This window comes from Sander vitreus, chromosome 5 (assembly GCF_031162955.1).
Source record: "Sander vitreus isolate 19-12246 chromosome 5, sanVit1, whole genome shotgun sequence".
In the NCBI taxonomy this organism is placed as follows: domain Eukaryota; kingdom Metazoa; phylum Chordata; class Actinopteri; order Perciformes; family Percidae; genus Sander; species Sander vitreus.
The window spans coordinates 12,751,547-12,779,528 of record NC_135859.1 but is presented as its reverse complement, the minus strand read 5'-3'; the positions used below and the strand labels follow the sequence as shown (position 1 = coordinate 12,779,528).

General features: G+C 40.5%; 2 protein-coding genes across 5 annotated transcripts; one reads left to right on the top strand and one right to left on the bottom strand.

Moving 5' to 3' along the window:
* Positions 1-230: 230 nt before the first annotated feature.
* LOC144518058 (uncharacterized) lies at positions 231-4,450 on the bottom strand. The gene is made up of 5 exons (XM_078250432.1): positions 4,280-4,450; positions 3,762-3,966; positions 1,932-2,048; positions 1,412-1,532; positions 231-1,036 (listed from the first exon to the last, which is right to left on the bottom strand). The coding sequence occupies exons 2-5, from the start codon at positions 3,876-3,878 to the stop codon at positions 747-749; spliced, it is 645 nt and encodes a 214-aa protein (XP_078106558.1). The 5' UTR covers positions 3,879-3,966; positions 4,280-4,450; the 3' UTR covers positions 231-746.
* slc18a1 (solute carrier family 18 member A1) lies at positions 4,436-27,982 on the top strand. 4 transcript variants are annotated; one of them, XM_078250431.1, is made up of 18 exons: positions 4,436-4,588; positions 11,402-11,463; positions 16,855-16,953; positions 19,336-19,706; positions 19,798-19,922; positions 20,482-20,540; positions 20,636-20,719; positions 20,820-20,912; positions 22,048-22,137; positions 22,381-22,424; positions 22,579-22,639; positions 22,745-22,840; positions 23,062-23,140; positions 23,594-23,645; positions 23,776-23,839; positions 24,018-24,137; positions 24,263-24,396; positions 26,451-27,982. In XM_078250431.1, the coding sequence occupies exons 3-18, from the start codon at positions 16,857-16,859 to the stop codon at positions 26,556-26,558; spliced, it is 1,677 nt and encodes a 558-aa protein (XP_078106557.1). In that variant the 5' UTR covers positions 4,436-4,588; positions 11,402-11,463; positions 16,855-16,856; the 3' UTR covers positions 26,559-27,982. The 4 variants fall into 4 exon arrangements, with proteins under 4 accessions (XP_078106557.1, XP_078106554.1, XP_078106556.1 ...); XM_078250428.1 differs by having other exon boundaries at positions 11,402-11,525; XM_078250430.1 differs by lacking the exon at positions 4,436-4,588 and having other exon boundaries at positions 11,296-11,463.

Sequence of the window (27,982 nt, the reverse complement as noted above, 5' to 3'; positions counted from 1 at the left end):
CAGTCTTGTCTTATCAGTCACCTACCAGCTTCAAGCTCACTGAGTAACATAAATTGTCTGGTAACATAACTTAAGTGTGCATGTCCGTAAATAGACCAGAGACTTCCCGTGAACAGGTGCCGAAATAAATTTCTTGTATGTGTCCAATTAAGAAACAGTTATTTCACTTAGATATAAAGCTGCTGCAGCTGGTCCTCTTTCATAAAGAAGATGGTGTAGAAAGAAAAACATTCAGGTGACATTTTTATTTTGGCAAAAAACAAGCGAACAGAAATAGCTCTGTTTGTTTCCTAACTGCTTTCATGAAACCTCAAGCCGTTGGCTCCCTTTACTCAGGAGTAGGCTACAAATTGGCTACAATGACTCTATGGACCCCCTACTTTTGGTGTCCTTGCATTAGGCTAGCTGTCCCCTCCGCCCCCTGCTTCTAGTCTTTACGCTAAGCTAGGCATGTCAAACTTTTCTTTTAATGTCTGTTCAGATGTGATGATGGCGAAGAAAATGTGAATGTTTTACTCAAGTTTAAACACTTTAAAACCGGCACAGTTGTCTTCACCTCCTTTAATATAGGCTACTATAGTGACTTTTATTGATTAAATATTTGTAACTTTTTTTTTACTGCCCTTCAGTTTGGGAACTACTGCTGTGCTGTCTTCTATGGAGAAAAAAGTTCACGTCTCACCAACAAATTGAACTAACGTTTAAATTAAATGTGCACAAAAGATACAGAGTTTATAAATAATCTGTCAGCAGCTCCTCTCTGCCGTCCTCCTCTTCTTCCCAGAGTTCCTTGTGTTCCTCTGGCACACCCCCTGGCCTTTTGCTTTCCCAGACTCCGCCCGGCTGACTGCGGTGCAGGACAGCCCCGTGTCACAGTCGCAGCGCCCCAGCTTCCTCCTCAGTTTGGTGGACCCTTTCAGCAGACAGGCCTCGCCCTCCACCGGGATCCTCTGACATCGTTTACCGGTCAGATACCGGACACAGCACAGACCGGCCGCACAGTCACCGGACCGCACACAGCTTGACATTTCTGGAGCTGGAAGAGATACACAATTTAACACAAGTCCTAATACCGATAATGCAGTACAAGTACTACACACCAAAATACTCCACAACAAGTAAAAGTCCTGCATTCAAAACCAGTAAAAGTATCAGCAAAATGTAGTTACAGTACTTTAACGTGTATGTATTGATTGTGCAGTAAAATGTTCCCTGTCAGTGTTTATATCTGATGCTTCTGGATTAGTATGACTGCTGTATTCATGTGTATAATGCCTTTTAATGCTGTAAATGTTTAAGGTTGAGCTAATTTCAACTCATTTTTTTCTGTTGGATAGTTTAATCTACAGCAATGCATCATCTTCTTTAAAATCATTGATTTGGGAATCGTAGTTGACTTCCAATCACTCACCTTTCGTCCTGTTGAAGCCGTCGGTGTTTATGTGGCTGTCTGTCTCTCTGTCTCGCTGTCTGTCCACCTCTCTGTCCTGCAAGGACGGTCTCCTCTGAGCTCTGTTACTGCAGCCTTCCCTCTGACAGATCGATAGATAATTACATGGAGCATTACAATGAATTCTACTTCTTGATTAAACTCCCCAACAGCTTATACAAGTGCAGCTGCCAAAATCATTAGATTAATCGTTAGTAGATTGACAGAATATGTTTTGCCCCCGTCCATAGCAGTACATTGCTTAGCCTCTGTGTCGGTACTCCTGGCTGCTTCTCCAAACTGGGGGCGTGTTGACCCCCATCTACTGTAGGTAATACACTGACTATGGATAATTACCTCATACAACCCCATTTCAAAACTTTCAAAACCATCCCTTTAAGTAGCCTACAGTACTTGACTAGATGTACTGTGCTGTGAATAATGTAGCTTATGGCAATGATTGTGTTGGGTTTAAATATTTGTCTCTCTGTCTGTCACTGACCGGAGGTACGGAGCAGTCAGGTGTAGAACATGGAGGTGTTTGTCCTCGATTGGAGTTGAACGTTGCCTCCGTCCGGCGCCGTACTGGACGGTCCACCTGGTCGCCATAGGAACTGTCCTGATAGACAAGGTCAGAGTGATAGAGAGTTAGGACCTCAGATATTAAATGTTGATGATACCAGCATTTATGTTAAAAATTAGCATCAAAGTTGACTACATATGCTGCAGGTACTATGGCTGTAATCACAATGTTTGTGCCATATTACAGTAATTACAGATATCTGATCTGATGTATTTATACAGAAATACATCAAAGACAATGAGCTAATAGACCTCTCACAGTAAAGTATAATTAGTTCACTGTATAATCAAATGCATGATATTGTTATTCCATAAGAGATTATACAAACATAAACTGCAAATATTTAAAGTCACTATTGGACAGGCAGATAATATGAATCTTAGTGTCTGATAATATCCTATAAAGAAACTGTAAATTCACAGAAAGGTTTGTAGAAGGTGATTTGGTGCTAATTATAGGGATTTAATGCCAATAATATGCTTGGAGTCTTTTAGACAGCACACAGCAGGTCAGTTGAACATCTAATAATGTGAAGTATGTCTACAGGAAGCTCACAATTCAACATACGTATATGGAGAATAAAGTTTTTTAAAAGATTAACAATGAACCCAAACTTGAGTTGTCTCAAGATAATTAAAGGGAGAATGTGTTACACAGAATTATGTTTATTTTTCCTGCGCTTTTGCCTCTTTTTGTGAAACACTGGATACTTTCACCTCTTCCGACTTTAACAAATACTTCACATGAAACAATACAAGAAAGAATAATCACTCTTTGGTTGACCTCACAGATTTAAATGCAGCAGTTATTTAAATGAAATTCTTCTGGAAATCAAAAACTGCTCAAAAAGTAAACACAACTTATACTTGTCTCATTAATTGATATATAATTAGTACCAAATTCTTTCCAAGAAACCTCTGCAGAAATTGTAAGCTGTAGGCTATATGTTTAATGTATATTATGGAGTATGGTTGGACAAATTCTGTATTTACCTTATATTGAAACTAACAATTATTTATTTTACGGGTCAATCTGCAAATTACTTTCTTGATTAATTAATGAATTGTTTGGTGACAGCTTTAAATGTCTTCGTCTGACCAGGCTAAAACCTAAGAAAAAAATCTATTCTCAGCTGACTTTGATTATTCACTTGTCATCAATCACACACAGGAGAGTTGGCAGTCCTGTTGAAGATAAACTGTGAATCTCCAACAACCTGTAACTCCAGCTGTCAGATAAACATAGTGGAGTAAAAATGAAAAATAGAAAGTTTAAGAGAACCTTTAAACTAAAAGACACGGGCGCCCGGATAGCTCAGTTGGTAGAGCGTGCGTCCATATATATAGAGTGTTTACTCCTCGACTCCGACCTGAGGCCCTTTGCTGCATGTCATCCCCCCTCTCTCTCTCTCCTTTCATGTCTTTAGCTGTCCTGTCAAATAAAGGCCTAAAATGCCCCAAAAAAAATCTTAAAAAAACAACAACTGAAGGACACAATAGGACTTCCTGTCTCTGCTCACTTGTATATTGGTGTTTAGTGGAAATTAAACCTTACTACTGATCAGAAACAAAAAAAGTTGATATACTTGGGAATACAATATTTTTTCCAACAGTCATACTTAGTGAATCTACAAAGTAAATAATAACTTTAGTTGTAAGATGGATGCAGTGCAGTAAAAAGTACATCATCTCCCTCTGACATATGGTGGAGTAGAAGTATAAATACTACAGTAAAGTATTTTCCTCTTACCGGCAGCTCGGAGCTCTGCTGCGTCGTCTCTTTGGAGGATCTGATGGTGTTGGAGTCCAGAGCCAGACCACAGACCAGAGACACACACAGGACGCTACGCCACATCCACAGCATCATCCGATCGATTGATCAATCACTCCTCTATCAACTATCGATCACTGGATCCTCCTTTTATCTGCTTCTGTCCCTCTGAGGTCAGTCACACCTGACGTTTGAAATTCACAATTTACTACTTTAATTTTTTCAGATTTTCTGCTTTAAAATAATTTGACTCTTTGACTTTACCAGCTTTCTTCGGTCTAATTATTGATCTGATTATTAGAATAATTTGTTTAAATCCTTCCAGGGTCTTTTCTAACCTCCTTGCAATAAAAAAAAAAAAAGATCTCCCTGCTGCTTTTAAATAGTTTGATTATGATTTTGAATAGTTTTCTGTATTTCTGACAATAACTGCTGAATTGAAACAGCTCTCCTGGTTTTTAGCCTTAAAATGAATTCAGTTATTAAAGAATAGCTACCTGCGGATCGTAAAACCAGCTCTAGTTTATTGTGTTAATAAATGGCTGATCCTCTCTGCTCTGTCTGTTTCCTCCTTCAGGTGCTTCAGGTTTGTTTTTTATACCCTTCCCCTCCCCTCTGATCCGTCCTGTCTCTCAGAAGTTTTGAAGGTGCGTTTGAAGCTCGACCGCATCAGTCGGCGGAGCCAGCGCCGCCTTCGCTTCCTTCCTGGAAGCCCCGCGGGCGGCCTCAGGTGAGGGTGGGACGTTTGATACATGACACCGCAGAGAACACTGAGAGATGAAAACACACCTGGAGACACGAGACAGGTAGAGCCGTGTGTGTGTGTGTGTGTGTGTGTGTGTGTGTGTGTGTGTGTGTGTGTGTGTGTGCGCGCGCGCGCGCGTGTGTATGGTTGTACTTTATGTGGTTTGAATGTTGGGATAAAGACTCATTAGAGCTGAAGCTGTCTCTGTCAGGCGGGCGGATGTGTGTGTGTTTACAGGTGATTAAAGCTGATTACCAGTTTCAGATAACAACACTAAACAGTTGAAGAGTGATCTCAGCTCTCTGAACACACAAATCCAACATAATCGAGTAGTAAAGAGAAGTTTTAAATATGTCCAGGTGTGTTTGTGTGACTGACAGGTGTCCCGGCCAATCACACAGCTGTCCAGGAGACACAAGGACAGTTTTATAGGATCAAGAAAAGGTCGTAAAACAAACCTTTTGAGGAGATTTTAGGTTAAGTTGCTTTTTCGTTTTCCTCACAAGATGGTGTATGAACATGTTCATTTCTAAAGTCATTTTGCGTTTTCCGTTCTGCCATTCAGTCTCTACCAACTTAGACGCCAATAACTTCTAAAGCCAAAAGGACAAACCATGGCAACAACAAGTGTGTCCCAGCCATGTGCTTCACTTTTTAGTGTCCCCCTGGAAACAGTTTCCCCTGTGTTGTGAGCTTCTTGCAGCGCTTTTTGTGAATGTGGCACATGTTTCGTCAATTAGATGTTTTTGTGTGTTGTCAAATTAGTGAAGATGTGTCTTAATTTGCAGTGTGTTGAGCTCTCAGGGCCACCGTACTTTACAACATAGTAATCAAGTAATTTTGTTGCATTAATCTAACCAATTAGTTTTTTTCTTTTTATTTAACCTTGACTTAACCAGTAAGTCCCTTGAAATAGAAATATCTTTTCTGAGGGAGAAGACAGTATGGCAGTTACAGTTTAAATAAAAATAAAACTCAACCGATTGGAAATATATTGAGACAATATCGAGCTCAAATAAAGCAGTTGCATTTCTCTGTTACATGGACTATATATTCATAGTCCAAATTCACAATGTTAACCACGTGTTTAAAACTGCAAACTGAAACAAACTAAATCTGGGAGAAAATATGTTTCCCTCGAAACGTAAATGAAAATGCAGTTTAGTTGTATGAGAACGTAATTTTTTAGGAGACAGGGTTGGGGAAAAGGACACTGGCAGCTTTTTTCTTTTCTTTTCTTTTTTTTTAGATCGATTTTTTATTAGCACCATTTATCATTCAGACATACAGAACAAATTCCACAATGTGTGCCAGGTAGTATGAAATGGTGCACAGAACAGAGAAACACAAAATGAACAAGAACAAAAAACCCTTTGTCTTCCTTCCTCTGTCTCTCTAGCAGGTGTAATTTAGAGCCATCATTAAGTAACAAAACAATCGGGTCAGTAGGAATTAGATATCCTAACACATCAGATAGTATTGCTGTTGTTTTATGCCAGAACTCATGCACCTGTTCACACTCCCAGACCATATGCAAGAAAGTTCCAGTTTGTTCAGGTTGACAGAACGTACAATAGGGAGTGGGAAGGACTTTTGAAATGTATCTCTTCTGAGGAGTCCAATATGTCCTATGACATATGTTGAAGTGGATATACTGGTGGTTTGGGTTCTTGGAACAGTGGAAAATGTTGTCCCAAACTGCCTCCCAATTAATTGTGTTCCCCTCAGGGCTCAGCTCTCGTTCCCATTTCTTTACTATTGGGAGTTCTCCTGTGGATACTTGCAACAGCTTAGCATAAATCTTGGACACTAATCCTCTCTCACAGGGAAATCAAAAAACCATTTAATGACTGGGTGCACCTCCAGTGTTTGTGGTACGTTGTAAGATAGAGTATTGTATCCTAGGTTGTTTATTGTTACAAATATGCTGCCGAATTAAAGTATAAAGTTTCTTCCAGAAATTTATTGGTGGGGTTAAGGGGATCATTGAACTTAAGAAATTCACACGGGGAGCTATGTTCATTTTAACAACAGCAATCCTGGACTGTAGTGATGCCGGCAGCGCAGACCAATTGGCCAGATCCCTTTGAACATTACTTAATATAGTTTCATAGTTGTCCTGAACAACTCGCTGTAGGGATGCAGGTATGATGATTCCCAAATATGTAATTTTGCTTTTGGGGTGGTATTGTACCAGTAATAGCTGATATCACATGCCTGTTGTTCAATAGAAGAAGATTAGATTTATTCCAATTCATTTTATAGCCGGAGATTGAGCCAAATTTGTTGAAGATCTTAAGAATTTTTGGAATAGAGTCCTCAAGATCAGACATGTACAACAAAATATCATCTGCGAAAAATGATATTGAGCTGTTATTGGATTTAATCTGGACATTACATATTTTATTTTGCCTTATGGCTTAGGCTAACGGTTCAAGAGAGATCGCAAATAGCGTGGAGGAGAGCGGGCATCCCTGTCGAGAGCCCCGCTCGATGGAAAATGGCTGAGAATGCAAGCCATTGGTTGAGACTATGGCCATGGGATTCGCATATAAAGTACGCACCATGTCAATGAATTTGGCCCCCAAACCAAGCCTCTCCATTACTTGCCACAAGTAGTTCCACTCTAGGCAGTCGGAAGCCTTTTCCGCGTCCACTGATAAAACTGCTGCCGTTGTTGGAAGGTTTTTGGCTTCTTCTATTACATGAAATAGTCTGCGTACATTGTCGGCAGCATGGCGCTTTGGTATAAAACCTGATTGGTCGGGGTGGACGAGCTTCTCGAAAGTACTCTAGGCGGAGAGCCAGGACTTTGGAATAAAGCTTAATATCAGTCCCGATGAGGCCGATGGGCCTGAAATTTGAGCACTGCGTAAGATCTTTGTCCTTTTTGGGTATAACAGAAATTAGTGCAGTGTTGGTTTGCTGGTGGAAAGTACACTTCTCTATGGCTGATGTTAGAGCTTGTAAAATGGTAGGTCCTAATATTGTCACGTCCAGCTCCCGCTCTTAAATTGTGTCCTGTTTGGTTTCATGGACTTCCTGCCCTAATGTGTATCACCTGTGTGTAGTTGTCTTCCCCAGTCCCAGTGTATATGTACTCCCCTTGTTTCACTTAACCTTTGCCAGATTGTTGTAGTACCTCGTGTGTCCACTCTCCAGCGTTTTTCCAGTGTGTATTTGTTCCATTTTTACCAGACCTTTTGTTTTGTACTTTTGACCACGTCTACTGCCTGCCGATTTTGTACTGTTGCCTGCATTGTTCTCTGAACAATAAACTTACTTACCTTTTTACTCCGTGTCCTGAGTTGTGCATTTGAGTCCGCCATTGTACCCTGACAAATATGTCAAAATACTGTAGAAGAAGTTCTGATGGAATTCTATCCAACCCTGGCGTTTTCCCTTTTTTTTTTTTTTACTCTTTTTAATGCTGATTTAAGTTCCTCTAATGTTATAGGTTGACCCAGTTCTTCTGCCTCTTCTGGGTCAAGGAGAGGCAAGTTTAGTTCTTTTAGGAACTCCTGTTACTGTGTCGGATCTGGGTTGCAGGAGGACTCCTACAACTTTGAGTAGAAGGATTGAAAAGTGGCGCTGATATCCTTAGGATTTGTTGAGATACCTCGGTCTGTGTGGATGCTGTTGATAGTAGCTCTGGATTTGCTTTGTTTTAATTTCAGAGCAAGCAATTTGCTTGGTTTACAGCCATTAAAATAATAATTTTGCCTCACTCTGTGCATTATGAATTCAGCTCTTTTGTAGACGATTTACGTCTTTTTTTACGTAAATGTGACTCTTGTATAAGTGCCATGTCTATTTTCTTCCTTCTTAAATAGTCCAGAAATTTAGCTCGTTTGATCGGCCCGTTTAGCCCCCTGATGTTAACTGAAAGGATTGAAAGCCGCTTTCCGACCGGAGGGATTTTTGCAGTTCCTAGAACATAAAATTCATAGAACGCTTTTTTTTTCGTGTTCCGACTGGACCAATTTGGGGATTTTTAAGTCCCTCTGGCCGCAGACAGACCAACAACGGGACAATTTTAACAATTTTCGCCATCTTATTCATCACTAATTTCACTTATGACAACGTTTTAGGCGAGAAATTAACTGTTTAGATTTTGAATATAGGCAGTCTTGCGAAAATTGATGCTGAATTGACAATTTGCTTCAAAGTTTTCAGAGTTGAGAAGCTCCATGAAGTGAGGCGCCTGCCCCAGCTTCTAGCTCGTCTTGCTCAGAGACCCCGAGGTAAGGTGGAGGTCTCTCAGACCGCTCTCGTAAATAAGAGGCTTAAATATATGTTTAAATATCACAACACTTGTCCATCATAAGATTAACGGGAACCTGTGGTTAACTGTCTTTTCGGAGTTAAACTTCACAAGCGTGTCCTGCAGCTGGCAGGCCGTCACACACACACACACACACACACACACACACACACACACACACACACACACACACACAGCGCAGCAGGCGGGGGAGAGAGAGATATCCGTTTCTCTTCGGGAGACTTGTTTTAATTATGACAAATATGCTATATACATTAGATTTAGTATTTAGTTCATACTTTTTTGGTGTATTTGTTTTCTAATTTTAACGCTATAAAGACCGTTGCCGTGCTTGCATCACTCCCTTACCCCTCCTACCAGTCCCTATGGCCACTTGGCCAGTGCGAATGCAATTGGAAAAACGGTTTTGGGGGAGAGTAGTTAGTAGATCTGTCTAGAAGTGGACTTTTCCTATAACTACGTTCCTGTAACTACTTGGTCGGAACGCGGCTATTGTTTCAACCAGCTATTAAGTTCTGAAATAGGCTATGCGAAAAACACACCAGCCTAGTAAGAGTAATAAAAAATAGATTATAAACTGAATAGTCCATAGCCGCTGGGTCTGCCAGCCCCGGCCCCACCGCCGGCTCCAGCACCAGACGAGAAGTCCCCCCGGCCATCCTCTGGGTCCGATGTCGGCACCCGGTCCAGCCGCGGAGCGGCTCGTGTGGATGTCACATCATCCTCCATATTCAGCCCCCGACAGAAAACGTCCGCATCCTTGGCTGTAGTGAAGGTGAGCACTCTCCCTCCGTGGGTCACTCTCAGGGTGGCCGGATAAATAAGGACGTTTGAGACGCCTTTAGCATGTAACTTACACTGTGCTCCTATAAATTCTCGGCGCCGCTGGACAGCGAATGCACTATCGTCAGGCTTAAAGCACAGTGTTGCTTTGGAATCACGAATTGGGCCTTTCTGCTGTTCTTGTACTTGGATTGCTTGGCGGTCCTGATATCTCAAACACCTGAAAATCAGAGTACGTGTTGTTGTACTACCCTTGCCGTAGATTCTGTGTGCTCTGTCAATTTCGATGATAGCCCTGTTCTGTAAAGTGGGGATCCACACCGGTAACTGATTTTGCAGAAACCCAACTGGGTCATCTTTTTTGCTGCCCTCTTTTAGTCCAATGATGCATTGTTGCGTCGGGATCTGTCTTCCATTTCGGCTAGCTTATACTCAAATTTCTTCTGGTCATCAACACAGGCATTCACCATGTTTCTTATCTGCCTGTTAACCTCCCTGCGTCCTGTCCAGTCGTTGCACCAGATCACATTCCGTAGCTCCCTGCCTTTCAAGCTCTGTCCTGATGTGTTGAAGCGAGGTATCAATTTCTGCTAACGCTTCCTTCACTGCGTTGCGGACCACTGATTAAAGCACATTTTGTTGCTTTTCCAAGGGTTTATCTGTGTTTTTTTGCCCCCAAAGGCGCCTCCCAGGCAGCGCTGCCTGGAAGGCACTAGGATTAGGCACTGGTTATGGTTAGAGTTAAGGTTAGGGTTAGGTGCCTTGAAGGCAGCGGTCGCAGCGCTGCCTGGAAGGAGCAGTTGGGGGCAAAAAACACCATTGAGCTTTCCAAGGCCTTGGCTATAATGTTTTCCATGTTCAGTTCCGCGCTAGCATCAGTAGCCATGTTAGCCGTCGCCATGTTGGCAGACTTCTGTGTCCGGGTAAACGGCAAAGAGACATGCTTTTTTGCTCCTGCAGGCATTCCACTGAGTCACGGTGGTAACAAATAAAACGATTGACGTGGAAGAAGAAGGAATAGACCTGGTTTTTCAATGAAAATACGGAGGTGGGTGAGGAGCTCTAGTCTTGAGCAACCATTGCGATCACCGGTCACGTGACCTCTGGCAGCTTTTTTTAACAAGACTTTGAGAGTTCATTAACAGACAAAAACAGCTGGATATCACATCGTCTGCAGCCCTGAAACCTGCAGCTGCCTGAAGGAAGTCTGCAGCAACTGATGGATGATTTGGAAAAATGATCAGTGATGACGTGAAGACGGCCAGCTGGTTTCTGATTCACACACACACACACACACACACACACACACACACACACACACACACACACATTAACAAATATAAAACATAATTTGTGAATATTTGTTTTGTGGCTTATTTGAGATCATATGTGAAGTGACTGCATGTGTGAGAGGACAAACATACATGAAACACATCATACAGAGAGACCTGCAGTGTAAACAGACCTGCAGTGTGTGTAGATGAGTGTGTGAGATAAGGTCTCCAGCCTGCAGGTTGTTCCAGGCTTCAATAAAAGGACAGCAGATGCTCACAATTACTGACACACACACACACACACACACACACACACACACACACACACACACACACACACACACACACACACACACACACACACACACACCAGCAACGCAAATGATACACCCTCTGACCTGTGTGTGTGTGTGTGTGTGTGTGTGTGTGTGTCCATAATGTCAGTTTTTATCAGAATAAAAGGGAAGAGACATCCTCCGTCCTTCCTTCAGTCCTTCCTCATCTCCTTGTCTCTCCTCTCTCCTCCCCTCAGGTCAGATATATAGTGTCTCCATCAGCAGCTGAAGAAACCAGAACAAGAGCATCACTTGCCAGGTAGGAGCCACCTGTGTCTTCTTTAACACAGAAACCAGCTGTTTGTCGTTCAAATCAATGAAGTGAGTTTTATTTTTATACATTTATTTAAATACTGCTTTAAAAGTTGATTTTAGTCCTTCAGATTGTAGGTTTCATATATGTTTTAATTCTTATATATGATGAGTTTTATTTCAGCTTTTATTTTCTAAAATGTTAAGATTTATTTTATTTATTTATGTGTATATTTAATTTTCATTTATTTAAAATTAGATGCAATTAATTTACCAATTTCATTTATCCATTTTCTTTTGCTAATTTCATATGAGCTTTTATTCTTTCAAAATTAAGAACAATTCTGTTTTCTTAATTGTGACTGACAGTTTATCTTTATTTTGATTCAATAAATGCTAAGATGTGTTTTTATTATTTGTGATTTGTTTTTATTATATTTTATATATTTGAATGTGTTTATTTTGCTTTGTGTTAAGTTTAACTTGGTCTGTGTGTCTGCAGCTGTTTGACAGATGGACATGTATTAATTATATATCGCTTCAGCTTATGTATTGGTCATTGATTGTCATCTGTTACTTAGTCAGTGGCACTTTATTTATTTACTTTTTGACAGAGACTATAGAATGAAGCATTTTCACTGAAATGACTCGTAATGAAAAGTTTCACAATATAAATTGTATAAAACTGAAGATGTTCTGCAGGTTTTTTTTCTCAAACTAAAGATTCAGAGGCAATTACATTTCACATAAATTTTCCATCAAACAGGAGAGAGGGACAGATCAGAAGGACAGAGATAAGAGAATGAAAGGCGTGTGTGTGTGTGTGTGTGTGTGTGTGTGTGTGTGTGTGTGTGTGTTAGAGAGAGAGAGACAGATAACTGTGTTAGTGAGGGAGGAAAGAGCCTCTAAACCAATCAGCCGTGAACACACTTACGAGAAAAAAATCTAAAAACGACCAGTTGAAAAGTTTTTATTCACAATTTCTTATTCACACTAAATCAATATCTGATACATTACACAAATTGTAATGATCTTTTGTGACCAAGATAAAAAAAAAATAAAATAAATTAAAAAAAAAATAAAATAATTAGGGCTGTCAAAATAACGCGTTCATTTCGATTAATTAATCCGAGAAAAAATAACGCGTTAAAAAAATTAACGCAGATTAATCCATTCCATATTGACGTTTGCATACAGACGAAAATCTGGTTCCACTGATATGTCTGCGCTTCTCTCTGCTGCTCTGAAACAGACGTTACAGGAAACACAAACCCCGCTGCACGTGACGCTAGTTAACACTATACTCAACAGCAGCTAACGTTAGCCTACCGCTAGCTAGTAGCTGGATTAAATACGGTTACAATGCTGACAGCTAACGCTAAACGGTGTAAAGTTTGACTGTGTTTTACTGTAGAGGATTCAACACCGGGATGTAACAATCTGAAGCTGTCCTTGGAGAAACAACACAGCCGGTGCGTTCAATGAAACCGGTAAACTACAGCCTCGTGGTGCATTTGAAGTTATTGTAAATGTCCTTTTCCTATCTGGTCGTTCAACAGCAATTTACTAGTGAAATAAGTTATTGTTATACATTATTATTAAATCATTTAATTTTGACCATATAGCCTTAGCAATAAACAAGCCGTTCTTTAATGTCACCAACTGTTGTTTAGTACCCTTTTTTTTTTTTTTTTTTTTTTTTACTTTCTTAAAAAGTATCGTTTCAGGCACCGTTAATTATGTATGCGATTAATTTCGATTAATTAATCACAGAGTATGTAATTAATTAGATTACATTTTTTAATCGATTGACAGCCCTAATAATAATAATATAAAACAATGTGAGAAAATGGTTGAACAAGTCTCCAGTAATGCCAAAGCTCAGTGAGGCTGCATTTAGACACAGCAGTGCTTTCAGCTAAATGCTAACATCATCCTGCTAACATGCTCACAATGACTGATGTTTAGCATGTTTACCATTTTAGTATAGCGTTTTAGCATGCTAACATTAGCTAACTAGCAGTAAACACAATGGTGCATTCACATGCTCCTTGGAGTTAATGTTCCCTGAATAAACGATGATGATGATGATAACGATGATGATGACCATGACAATGATGATGGTCCCATTTCCCGAGTTGGGAAGTCGTTATTCCGACTTTGGTGTGTTAATGAGCTTTAAGTCGTTATGCGGAAATAATATGGACACTACAAAGATGTGTTGTATTTTATTGCTCAGAGAATTAAAACAACATGTTGAAAGCTGTTTCCAGTATTAATTTTCAGTTTGAAGATTTATATTAGTGATTTCTCCCAGATGTGTTGCTGCACCAGTACATTCCCTAAAACCACTAAAATATTGATTTACCTTACTTGTTATCAGGTTAATGCTAATAATAACTGTTATAACTAAACTAGGTCACTATGTGGACAGCAACTAACAGTTACAACCTACTACACATATTACACATTACATATGAGAAAAAACATTGATTATGCAATACATGAATTACCATTAACCAAACATTTACTTTCTTCCATTATGTTTCTGCGTAATATGAGGTCAACAAGTTGTGTACCAAAATTGATGGCGACTTTCCGAGATGTTTTTCTGACTTGAGGGGGCATTCACATGAATTTTCCCAGTTGGAACTCATTTTTTCCGATTATTTCGACACCTCATGAATGAAAGTCCAGCTGAGGTTGGCAGGTATTTGTTCAAGTGTTATTAAAGGTTTGACCTGATGATGGCGCTAGATAAAAAGTCAGGAGGATCACCAAAGTTATTACAATTCATCCTGAGGGGAACATGAATGATGAACCACATTTCATCACAATCCATCCAGTCGCCCCTTACTGGCCATTAGAAAGAATGCATTTTAAGGCACTTTAAGTTTGCCGCTTGGTTGTGAACTGGGACTGCCAAAAAGTAAACATTGATGTCAACAATGTAGGCGTTCAAAAAAATATCTGTTTTGCAAATCTTTTATGAAGAAGGAAACACGTTCAACACGTTTGTCAGAGAAACAAACATTAACAGCAGTAGAATCAATATCTACATCTGTATGATATGATTTGGCTTCATGAGGTTTCTGTGCTGTAATAAAGAAACAGTGAAGACAGAGAGCTCATTCATATCACATCTGATCTTTAATAAAACAACAGGACGCTCTGTTAATATCACAGACTCCAGATATTAGTCTAGGCCTGCAGACTCTAACTGTACACTGCTTTTGTAGTCTGTTTAGAGATAGCCTGACATCGCCAGACCAAAGAGTCTGGAACCTCTCAGATCACTCTCAGTTCACAATGGGTTATCAACGTGGGGCGTAGTGCTGAGCGACCAGTAACCAGGTTCATCCGCTGTAGATGGCCAATCGCAGCATATTAGGGCAGAACTTAGCGTAATATGGTTGGGGAAAATGTTGTTTTGCTAAATCCTGTCAAAAGTATGGCAAACATATATTTTAAAGCCTTTCTTGAGAAGAAAGATTGTTGTCAAGAAATGCTTTAAAATATACCATCCAGTTTGTTCAATACTGACCCGGCTTTAACAGAAAGTTCCACATCAGCTGCAGCCATCTTGGTCGTTTCCGTCTCATTGGTGCTCCTATGTAACCTGGAAATCCAGAGTTCTCGCGACTGCACAATTTGAATTTGCTCAGCGAGTCACTCTGGCATTGAGTAATGATGCTCATTAACTATGCCCTTGTAGCCGAGCTGCACCAATCACATCGGTGTATCCGATATAGGCGGGCCAGAGGCGAGCTAAACAGATGACGACAGTTTAATCTACCAGTTAGCTCCGCTGGTAGCTAAGCGTATGGGGCTCTGGATACGTCACCCGGGGTATTGTTGTGATTGGTCGTAGTGTTATCTAATTGTGTGCAGTGAGATTTTCAAATGCATGCTTGGTGCCGCCCCTCGAGTTGGGCCATTTTCATTGCTCAATGCCAGACCCTTAATCTTTCGGATTTGGGTCTGGATTTCCAGGCTAGCTCCTATGCAGTCTTCGTCTCAAACACACCCCACATAAGATAAACGTTTGTAATTGGCCATGCATGTCTCAAGCCACTGAAAATATGTCTGAATGGGAGGGGGACCAGAACCATCTGCCATAGAAAATAAAACATGAACTCCCAGGCTAGTTTGCAGGTGTATCCATTGCTAGTAGATGGATTTTTGCACTTTGAAAGAGTCAGACTAGCTGTTTACCCCTGCTTCCAGTGTTTTTGCTAAGCTAAGCTAACTACATGCTAAGGATTTCCCAAACTTTTGAACTCTTCCTACACTGGCGGTTGTTTCTTAGCTTTTTTTCAGACTCTAACACAGGCAGGAATTACAGCCAGCCCAACATCACTGACCAGATGGCGGCTCTGTACAGAGATTTAATTTTAGCCACACTAGCTAAAGTCCACCACTATGTTGCAGACTGAACTCTCAATAACTATTGCATAGGTTAAGATGACATTTTATTTAGTAGTCATGGTCTTCAGACAATGAATCCTACTGATTTTAGTGATCCTCTGACTTTTCATCTAGCGCCATCATCAGGTCAATATTTTAATGTGTCCAATAGGCTACTTTGGTTTATGACCCGATACCTGCACAACTAATTACATTCTCATCAGCCTTAGCTTTGTTTACTGATAATTAGGTAATGTTATAATGCTAACACGCTAAGGTGAACATTATACCTGCATACAGTAAACCAACTACGTTATTATATATTCCTGATATTGTCTGCTTTTAAAAGAATAAAATCTGCAGCTTTCATGGTTTCCTGTAGTATATGGTAATATTTTGTAGAATCCTGTGTAATATTTAAACAAGTGTGGATCAGCTGTTACTGAACAGCTTCTACTGAAGTTCAGGTGTCATTTTTAACCAACAGCAGACATTTAAATGTGACCTATTGTGCTCATTTTCAGGTTCATGCTTATATTTTGGGTTTTTATTAGAACATGTTTACATACTTTAATGTTGAAAAAACATGTTATTTTCTTGTCTGAGTATACCTGTATACTATGTTTGAAATGCTGCGTTTTAGTGCCTGTCTCTTTGAGCCTCCCTCCCAAAAAAGCCCAGTCTGCTCTGATTGGTCAGTGTTTCTGGGTCGGTATCTGCGTTCTCAGAGTGTCTACACCGTGTGGATTCAGCATTTTGATACTTTCGCAGTATTTATATTGCACCTTAACCTGCTTTATAATCAAAAAGACATGGAAATCTCACTTTTTACAATATGGGACCTTTAAAATTATGTTTATTATGCAACATGTTGCTAAAAGAGACACAAAGTGACTGAACAATTTGCTGTGTTTGAGTTTAAAACACAAGTTTACGTGTGTGTGTGTGTGTTTCTCTCTCTCTCTCTCTCTCTCTCTCTCTCTCTGTGCAGACATGGCCTGGCTCCGTCAGAGTCGAGGTTCTCCCAGGCTTGTCCTGGTGGTGGTGTGTGTCGCTCTACTGCTCGACAACATGCTGCTGACTGTGGTCGGTGAGTATGTTGGTGGAGGAGGTTTCAGAAGCTGCTTTGTTTAGGTTTAAATTGACACATTGAGCCAGAGTCACTAAACTAAAGAATTCACACCCACCAGTAATTGCTGTAACATTTACTAGGGAAGCAGCTCCATAAATACACTGTTTTCCCAGTGTTCTGTAAAAGAACTTGACTGATTTGCACATAGCTCTGAACTCAGCCCCATCCAACACCTTTTAGATGAACTGGACCACAGACTGTGAGCCAGACCTGATCACTTACATCAGTGTTGGACCTCAGAGACCTCAGACACCTGTTATTTTTCCAAAGAAAAAGTGTTTTTTTCACACAATCCTGCTGTCAAACAAACAAAAAAATTGACAAACCGAACCTAAAACATACTGGGAAAAAAAAACACTATGATTTTTCACTAACACTAACTTATACCACAGAGAAACTAAAAAAAATTGTTTTGTTTACTGTCCAGTAAGTCTTGACTTTCCCCTTGAGGATCAATAAAGTATCTATCTATCTATCTATCTAAAAACCATGTATCTCCAAATTAATTTTTCAGACAAACACTTTTATTATCAACTTCTAATAAAAAAATAAATACAAATAAAATAAAAGCTTAAAGGACTGTTTTTTTCTTTTTACTTTTTGGAGATACATGGTTTTCCAGGGCAGCAACATATTGCTCTGGTGTCTGAATCCAGCAGAGTGGAGGCTGTAAGAGCAGCACATTAATGAACATGTTACACAGTCACATATGGTCAGCTGTCCACATACTTGTGTCCAGGGAGTGTTTCAAGACATGGTTCAGTAACAGATCGTCCTCTAATGTTACTCCATGGCGGAGTCTCAGCTGCTGGAAAACAGATTTGTGACGCAATTAAAAAACCAGGAGTTCATGACTGTCGTCAGCAGTTAGACTCAGAGCTACATCTAAAGGCTGGAGAGGTCACACACACACACACACACACACACACACACACACACACACACACACACACACACACACACACACACACACACACACACACACACACACACACACACACACACAACCTCCTGACCTGACCTTTAAAGCTGCGGTCTCAGTCCACAGTTGTCTCCTTTGGTCTCTTCTCAGATAAAATCCGCTTCTCTGCTCTATTTCTCCTCTGATGGGTTTTATATGTCGTAACAGGCTCATTGTGGGTTTAAATAGATGTTTTTTTTTTTTTTTTACCTCCTATGTCATCAATCTTCACCCACTAATCAGCTTCATTCGGATGGAAAATTCCCATAGTAATTTCATAATACATAATAATTTCCAAGAATGTTCCTGTACAGACCTTTTTTAATTTCTTACTAATTATAGAGAAAATGTATGCGCTTTGAATCAAGTAATTCCTATCAGCTGATAGTGTAATGTACAGAGATAAGTGTTGAAGAAAGAAAAAAGATAATGAATTAATATTTATTTAGGTTTAAAGGGGGAAGTTCTTTGAAACATAATTAAGTTACAGAGTTATTTTCAGTAAATGTCTTGGATGTTTTTGGGAAATTATTAGGAAATTATTAATCTATAAAGTAAAACCATCTTTACACCATAATCATCCATAATCATATTCATAAGTTATCCAGTCTCATGTTCTGCCTTTAAGGGTTATTTCTGTCAGCGGAGGGAGATATTAGTCATACACTTGTACCGAACACACTGATTTGTAATGAAAATAAACTCATCTATCTCATCAAATCTATTTCAGTCACTGAGCAGCTCATACAATTAGTTATGGGAAGAGTTGAATTACAGATGAAAGGAAATCTTCTTAGTGAGTTTACATGTGGCAGAAAATCAGGTGGGTGTCACGTCAACAAGTAAAATAACCCTAGATAGTACAGGATGTCTTCTTCAGAATCAGAAGATTTTTGTCGTTGTACACAAATGAACAACAAAATTCTAAACATAAATCTAAAAACACAAGAAACAAATAGTAAAACAATACAATCATAAATAGAAGAAATATACACACTAAAAGTACTAGTTATTGCACATGGTGAGTGTGTGTGTGTTCAGTGTGGTGATGGCTTTTGGAAAGAAGCTGTTCCTCTGACTCTGTCTCTGACTGACTGGTGTGCTTATAGCTGGCTTCTGTTTTTGTTTTCACGGTTCTCCACCTACTTTCTGACTGAATCCCTGAAATTTAGTTTAAGAAATCATGCACTTTACGCTCACTTCACTTAATTGTTTTTTATCTGAAGTCGTTGAGTTCATATTGTCTTCGCTCTACCTGTAACAAAGTTTTTATCACTCTGTGACTGAAATATTCAGGATACCAGAGACATTTTTTGCGGTGAGGCATTTTATTTTAATCAAGCAACCAATGAATTAATTAATTCATCTTCCTCCTTTAGTGCCGATCATCCCGACCTTCCTCTACGCCATGGAGCATCCTAGTCTAGAGCCCCAGACCACCCAGCCATCCCTGCTCCCTCTGCCCACCCTTGATGCATCACGCTTGGGCACTGTGCCCTCCCAGTCTCCCTCCCCGAGGTCAAACCTCCGGACCTTCCAGAGCTCACAGCTCCCTCAGCCCAGCCATAGTGCACCGTACCACGGTACACAATCAGAGCAGAGTCCCCAATCGTCTCCTCTGGTGTCTCTGTTCGACAATTCGACATTCAGTCTGCAGGAGATCCTGATCGAACCCACCCCAGACACCGAGCTCACAGACCAGAGCAGCCCGACCACAGAGCTGCAGATCAACGAAACCACTAACGCTACAGTAGGTGATGTTTGCCTGTCACTGATGGATCAGTGTTTACAAGGGAGTTCATACGTTCTCCCCTCTCTCTCTCTCTCTCTCTCTCCTGCAGGAATCCTCCTGTCTTCAGGACAGGGCATTTCTGGAAGAGGAAAATGTTCGTGTTGGTTTGTTGTTTGCCTCTAAAGCTCTCGTCCAGCTGCTTATCAACCCGTTTGTCGGCCCGCTCACCAACAGGTATCTGATTGGCTGATTTCACAGTAGAAACATCAGTAACTTTCTGTCTAATTTTGAGAAAAAACATTTGTTGAACTTTGACCTGAGCTGCGCTGAAGGCTTGTGGTTGTGCTGTGATTAAAGATGGAGGACAAAGCAATAATCAGTGTTCACACAACTAGACTTTTAAAGTGATCAGATCTCTGTACTGTTCACGCTGCACAACTTGCTGTCTTGCCTTAAAGTCATTGTGGCTTTCATCTGTGATTGGCCAAAGTCTCTTATCACAGTCTAGATTTTCTAAAGCCTTACAATATGCTGAAATGTATATATAGATTAGTGCCCAACGAAGCCAAAAAAGAAAACTGTCTACTGCAGCTTTAAGACTGTAAATGTATTAGCATCAGTTCCACAATACATCTGAAAAATTGAGAAAATTTGTAACATCCACAAGTGTACAGATCTTATATAACTCATAGAGACATCGTAGATATGAATGTGTGTGTTTATTTAAATGTTAATAAGTGTTGCATTACTTCACTTACAGTCTGTCTGTCTGTCTGTCTGTCTGTCTCTGCAGGGTCGGGTACCACATCCCCATGTTTGCTGGTTTCATCATCATGTTTGGGTCAACTATCAGTAAGTCTCACATATACACACAGTCATGGTGGTGTGTTTTCTATAAAGAAATGTCTAATCGTGTGTGTGTGTGTGTGTGTGTGCGTGCTTGTCAGTGTTTGCGTTCTCAGGGACATACGCTCTGCTGTTCCTCGCTCGCTCTCTGCAGGGAATCGGTTCGTCCTTCTCGTCTGTAGCAGGTCGACGCTTCAACTCTGAAACACAAAACATTTAGTACACAGAGATCTCTTATCCACACAAAGGTAGAGAAACTGACTGTGTGTGTGTGTGTGTGTTTAGGTCTGGGTATGTTGGCTAGTGTGTACACTGATGATGAGGAGAGAGGCATCGCCATGGGCATCGCACTGGGAGGACTGGCTATGGGGGTCCTGAGTGAGACACACACACACACACACACACACACACACACACACACACACACACACACACACACACACACACACACACACACACACACACACACACACACACACACACACACACACACACACACACATGCACATTTGTACTTCTTTAGCACCAGTACAGCACTAATGGTGGAAAGTAACTAAGTACTTTTACTCAATTAATTACTTAGAATTTCCATTTTCTGCTACATTATACTCCCCTACATCTCAGAGGGAAATATTGTACTTTTCACTTCACTACATTTATCTGATAACTCCAGTTACTTCAGATTATTAAAACAAAATATAATCATAACTAATCAATGATGATGTAATATTATAGATTAAACAACAGTAGTATATAGCAGTATATAAAGAAATTAAAATGGGCTCCACCTTTACCTGTAACATTAAAGTGATGAACACATTAATGCATAAATTATTATAATACAATAATATAATATATATTACTCTGCATAATGAGTACTTTTACTTTTGGTGCTTTAAGTATATTTTCATCCTAATACTTTTGTACTTTAACTCAAGCAAGGTTTTGAATGCAGGACTTTTACTTGTAAGAGAGTATTTTTGCACTGTGGTATTACTACTTTTACTAAAGTAAAAGATCTGAGTACTTCTTCACCTCTGCTCAGGTTCATCCACTTGAGGGTTGACGTTAGACTTGTCTCGTTTTGCCAGACCCTCCTCCAAAGCGTGCTGAAGGAAGGTCTGGCTACTCCACATAGCATTCGGGGATGGAAGGGAAACGTGCTCTGGTGTATTGGCATTTCTTTAACCCAATCAGAATCCTCATGGGCGGTGCTAAACTCCACACACAGCCGCTGCAAAATAGTCGTGCGAGAGAAAACTCAGATTGGACAGATAGTCTAGCTAGCTGTCTCAATTTATCATGCAGAGATCTGAGGAGCAGTTAACCATAGTCCTCAATAATCGAGTGGAACGCGAAGGATATAGACTAATGTTATACAGCTGTAGTAGAGACAGATTTATAAAACTGTTGTAGGACTGTATTTGAGGGCAGATGTCAGTAAGTTTAAAAAAAAAGGACTTATATACTTGAATATTTGTTCTGTGTTGAATGTGTGTGCATTGTGTTTCAGTTGGAGCTCCATTTGGCAGTGTGATGTACGAGTTTGTGGGGAAGCGCGCTCCCTTCCTGATCTTGGCCTTCCTGGCTATGTTTGATGGAGGTAAAGATTTAAATAAAATCTTCTCAGTGGTCAAAACACCTGCTAAGACTCAAGATAAAGTGTTTAGTGTGGATATTAATTTATCTCAGAATAGATTGATCTATAGAATCAACGATGATGATTGGCATCTATAAATGATGTTATTGCTGACGGGGTTTTGAACCTGTGACCTCCTGTGTACATGTTGGTAATGTCACACTAATCTGATCCAAATGGTATAATGTTATTTTTAATGTGTTGCAGCATTACAGCTGTTCATCCTGCAGCCTTCAAAGATATCTCCAGGGGTGAGTCCACTTTAAAACCACTACTGATCTGATCCGGGCCAGTCTGACCTGGGTGATATGATCTGATGTGATTTGTTCTGGCCCTGTCTGGTAAGATTTTGGTTTGTTCTGGACCAGCATGACGAGCTTCAATTTGTGTGTTTGTATGTTTCAGAGTGTGGAAGGGACTCCATTACTGACTCTGTTAAAGGATCCGTACATTCTCATCAGTGCAGGTATGTTGTCGTCTCCTCACACTCACCTTTATGGTCACATTTACCCCCAAAACACAAGACAAACAGGTCTGTAGAGTCTGTGACAGATTACGTTTCTGTCTGCAGGTTCTCTGTGTTTCGCCAACATGGGTGTAGCCATCTTAGAGCCGACTCTGCCCATCTGGATGATGCAGACCATGTGCTCCCCTAAATGGCAACTTGGTATGTTCCACTGTCTGTGCTCCTGCACTTCCCTTCTCCCTTCCTCCTTATGTTCATCCTTCCCGTCCTTCCTTGCTTGCTTTCCTTCCTCTTAAGCTCCTTCCTTCCTTCCTTCCTTCCTTCCTTCCTTCCTTACTTCCTCCTTATGTTCTCTTTCTTCCTCCCCTCCTTCCTCCCTCCTCTCCCTCTCTAACAGTGTGTTGTATTATGTTGTGTTTCAGGTATGGCCTTCCTCCCTGCCAGTATCTCCTACTTGATAGGAACAAACCTGTTCGGTGTTCTGGCCAACAAGATGGGACGGTCAGTGTGTGTGTGTGTGTGTGTGTGTGTGTGTGTGTGTGTGTGTGTGTGTGTGTGTGTGTGTGTATGTGTGCGTGTGTGTGTGCGTGTGCGTGTGTGTGCGTGTGTGTGTGTGTGTGCGTGCGTGTGTGCGTGTGTGTGTGTGTGTGATTACACAGTGATTACACTGATTATAGATCAAAAGCTACTGCCTTCAAAGCTGCAGAGGAAACATTTCTACTTAATAAACTCTAAATTACACGCAGATTACACAGATATACAGGTAGGTTTATTGATCGACTTTGTGTGTGTGTGTGTGTTCGGTTAATACAACCTCTCAGAGGAAGAAGTTTAACAGATTAACTTTTCTGGAAGTTTTATTCTGAGTTCTGTTCAGACCTGATCCTAAAGATTTCCGGTAAACCTGCAGGTGTAAGACAGACAAGTGGCTGATGTGTATTTCTGCGTCTCCAGGTGGCTCTGCTCCATGTTAGGGATGTTTATCGTTGGCATCAGTTTGCTGTGTGTAAGTACAACATCCAACCATCATTGTTTCATCCATTGTAGTTACAGGAAGTCATGTAGACATATTTTCATAGATTTGTGTGTGTGTGTGTGTGTGTGTGTGTGTGTGTGTGTGTGTGTGTGTATACCAGGTCCCTTTTGCCACTAGTATCTATGGTCTGATTGGACCAAACGGAGGTCTGGGCTTCGCTATAGGTGATAATCAACACACTCATTGTCTCATTTACATTTTTAATATCAAAAGTGTTTGTAGGTAAACTGATGTAGACTAATGATTTGATATTTTATTATATAAACTGTGGAAGCAATAAATATGATAATTATTACAGTTGTTATTCATTAATTGTTTAATTGAATGATTTTTGTCCGTCAGGTATGGTGGACTCCTCCATGATGGCCATCATGGGTTACCTGGTCGACATCCGTCACGCCTCCGTCTACGGCAGTGTCTACGCCATTGCTGACGTTGCGCTGTGTATGGGGTTCGCTATAGGTAACGCAAACATGTAAACATACACAATGCATGTTGGAAACAGGCCGGAAATGTGGCATGAATTTAAAAGAAATTAGCACTAATGAGTTGAACTTATGTTTACAAGTCTCTGTCTGTTGTTCCAGGACCATCCATAGGGGGCACTCTGGTTCAGGCGGTGGGTTTTCCCTGTCTCATGGTGTTTATCGGGGTGATCAACATTCTGTATGCTCCACTCTGCTTCCTGTTACGTAACCCTGCTGTCAGAGAGGAGAAAATGGTAAATACAAATATAAAAACATGAGTTAGACCAGTGAGCACAACAGCAGAGGTGTAGAACCAGGGTACTACCTTTGTGGATTGTTACCATGGCCACTAAGAATTCTTGATTGCCATTTGCTAGCAGGTGTCCATTAATTTCTAGTAACCGGGCGGAATATACTCAGTGTTGGGAAGGATACTTTCAAAACGTATACCGTTACAGAATACAGAATACATGCCCAAAAATGTAATTTTACTCAATCTGAGTAACGTATTCTGAATACTTGGATTACATCCACATTGAATTGCATTTTATAAGTGTAGGAATGCGGCCATCACATACAGCTTACTAAACAGGCCTATTCTGGTGTGTTCTTCTGTTCCAAATGGCTGAATTTTTGTATTTGTAGTCCTGAACTGCATACTACAAAAATCTAACCGCAGTCTAAGCTACCACGAGCTAATTTTAGCTAACGTTAGCTAACATGTCAAACGGGGCTAGTCAGTCTTTCAACGGCTCTGGGGATAGTAAATCAACACATAGGAGAATGTGAAGTCGCACGTAGCAAGGTGACCAGTAAAACTACAGCAGACGACTACCGTTGGCTAATTAAAAAAAAAACCTTACTTTAAGATGCTTCTTCATGGTTGGAGGTGGAGTAATTTGGACGCTGAAAGGAGGTTGGTTGCTGGCAAGCAGAGGTTGCACTGCACAGTTATATTTCGTTCTCCCTTCTCTTTCTTTAATGTGAAATGCTGTTTGAATTTCCAATATAGCATTCCTGTTCTGGCTCATCTCTACCTATCAGTGATCACGTAAATAGCTAATTTTTTTCGTTTTCATATTGGGGCTTCTGGGAAATGCATGGAGTTGCGAGAGTGAATAAACTCGTGAAACAGAGAAGTATCATCATGTAATCCATTGATTTCAACAATGTAACTGTATTCTAAATACCAACTATTTAAATTGTAACTGTAACGGAATACAGTTACTCATAATTTGTATTCTGAATACGTAACGCCGGTACATGTATTCCGTTACTCCCCAACACTGTATATACTCGTACATGGCGCAGGTATTTGTTTGCCTTTTTAATGTTCAATCAACTTTATTTAAACAATCGCAATCTGAACAACATACAACACCGCCTATCCTTAAACCGTTTGAATCAATTTTGATTTAAATTGATTGAAAAAGCAGAAGGAAGACAGTAAGTATAATGTTGCCATGGATGCCATGGAAGTATTCTTAATATAGTATACACTTTAACTGAATTTTTTTTGGGGTGGCTAAAATACATTCTGCTGCTGCCCCCGTCCACAGCAGTACATTGCTTATAGCTGCTGTGTCCGTACTTCTGCCTGCTTCTCCAAACTGGGGGATGTGATGACCGCCATCTACTGTAGGTGTAATACACAGACTATGGATAAGTACCTCATACAAACCCACTTAAAAAAATCCAAACTATGCCGTTCTCTTATATGATCAGTGTGTCACTGCGAGCAACAGTGTCTCCCACAGGTTGAGAATTTACTTGTGGTGGTGGGTGGCGCAGGATGTGACGGCACATTGCGTTAGGGCTGGGTTCAGTAATGAACTAGTCAAACAAAGGTTTATGAACTATTTATTGAAAACAATGACTAGGCTACATAACATTAACAGATAATTTCAGTTGGTTTGTCAAATGTTATGGTTCAGCAGATAAAATACCTGATTACCCGGAGCCCAAATAAGCTGTTATATGTAACTTAACCTTAATACTATGATCTATACAGACAGTTATGTTATTAAAAATCTCAACATTGCTTCCTGTTAAATCAGGAATTAGCGTGTGTGTGTGTGTGTGTGTGTGTGTGTGTGTGTGTGTGTGTGTGTGTGTGTGTGTATAGTCATTACACAGTGATTACACTGATTATAGATCAAAAGCTACTGCCTTCAAAGCTGCAGAGGAAACATTTCTACTTAATAAACCCAAAATTACACACAGATTACACAGACATACAGGTAGGTTTATTGATCGACAATGTGTGTGTGTGTGTGTGTGTGTGTGTGTGTGTGTGTGTGTGTTGCAGGCGATCATCGACCAGGAGTGTGTGATGCACAGGAAAAGCTACAACACACAGAAGGAGAGTCGTGAGTTTCCTCTGAGCGACTACAGTGAAGAAGACACGGAGGAATGATACACACACACACACACACACACACACACACACACACACACACAACTGATGATGTCCATGTTGTGATGTTGTTTTCTCCAAACACGTTTTAACCTTCATCATCAGACTTCCTGTCGTCACACAGTCAGAACAGCAACATTGAACACTTCTTAAGGCTCTGACACACCAACCCGATGGCCGACCGTCGGACTGATCATTTGGCTCCCGTCTGCCCAAGTCGGTCCAAAAAGTGCCTCGGAACACACCGAAGTGACGCCGACTTTAGCGAACTTGACGTTCTGCGCGTAATACGTCTCCATAACAGCAGACGGCACTAATCAGTATTGTCGCCTGAAAAATGAACACCGGAAATGATGGAACATCTCCTTAGACCTAGTAAACACAGAGCACGGTGTCGTCAGTCATTGTTTTCATCAGAGAGTGTTGATAGTAGCCAAGAAGGATTGTTGTTATCATTACTCGCTGAACGGAAGAAAATACGATGGCTAGTAATAAGAAGATACTGGCGTTTTCAGCTCCGATTTTCTCGTGCACTGATTTGCTAGTCAAGGGCTAACACTCCACCAATCAGATTGGTTATTGATTCCGACTGCCCACTGGCCGATTCAACAAATCGGCTAAAATGAACGCCGACGGCTCCTCCGACTGACGACAGCACGGAACACACTGAACAGACTCGAGTCACCAACCACGCCAGACTGCCCGACAACGTCCAACGGCCGATAATTGGGTTGGTTTGTCAGCGCCTTTAAAGGGACAGTGTCCCCTTACATGTCCTTAATTGCTACATTAAATATAATTAATTTGATTAATCATCAGTTCACACAGTCAGGGTTCTGTAAGAAATTTCATTATTAACGCATGGAGGCTGTGACAGATGTTTTGATGCCTTGTGTGCATGTTTACAGAGTTACTAATTTGAACATATTTATGCAAATTCCATTAAAAGATGCCTGATTGCCTCCAACTTACTGTTCACTAAGTCCCGCCCCTCCTTAGTTGTTGCTACCCGTGTCAATCTTTGTGTTCTAAAATGTTACATACAGTTTACAGTGACAACAGCAGGAATGTATAATAACGAAATATAATCTGTACTCCTGCCTTCTCCAAACTGGGGGCGTGCTGACCGCCATTTGCTGTAGGTAATACACTGACTAAGGATAATTACCTTATACAAACCCACTTCAAAAGATCCAAACTATCCCTTTAAGATTTGGACGTTATCGTGAAAAAAAAAAAAAGTCTCCTACACCAAACCCTTTAATTATTTTAAGAGGGTTTAGAGATTTCCAAGTAAATGTGAATTTGCTTTAGGAGAACATGTGTCACTCATCATTAATCTTTTTTAATTTGACCAAAGTGATGTAAAACTGAACCTGAGTCTGTATCTGACCTCTGACCTGTCACCATTAAAATCTTCTGTA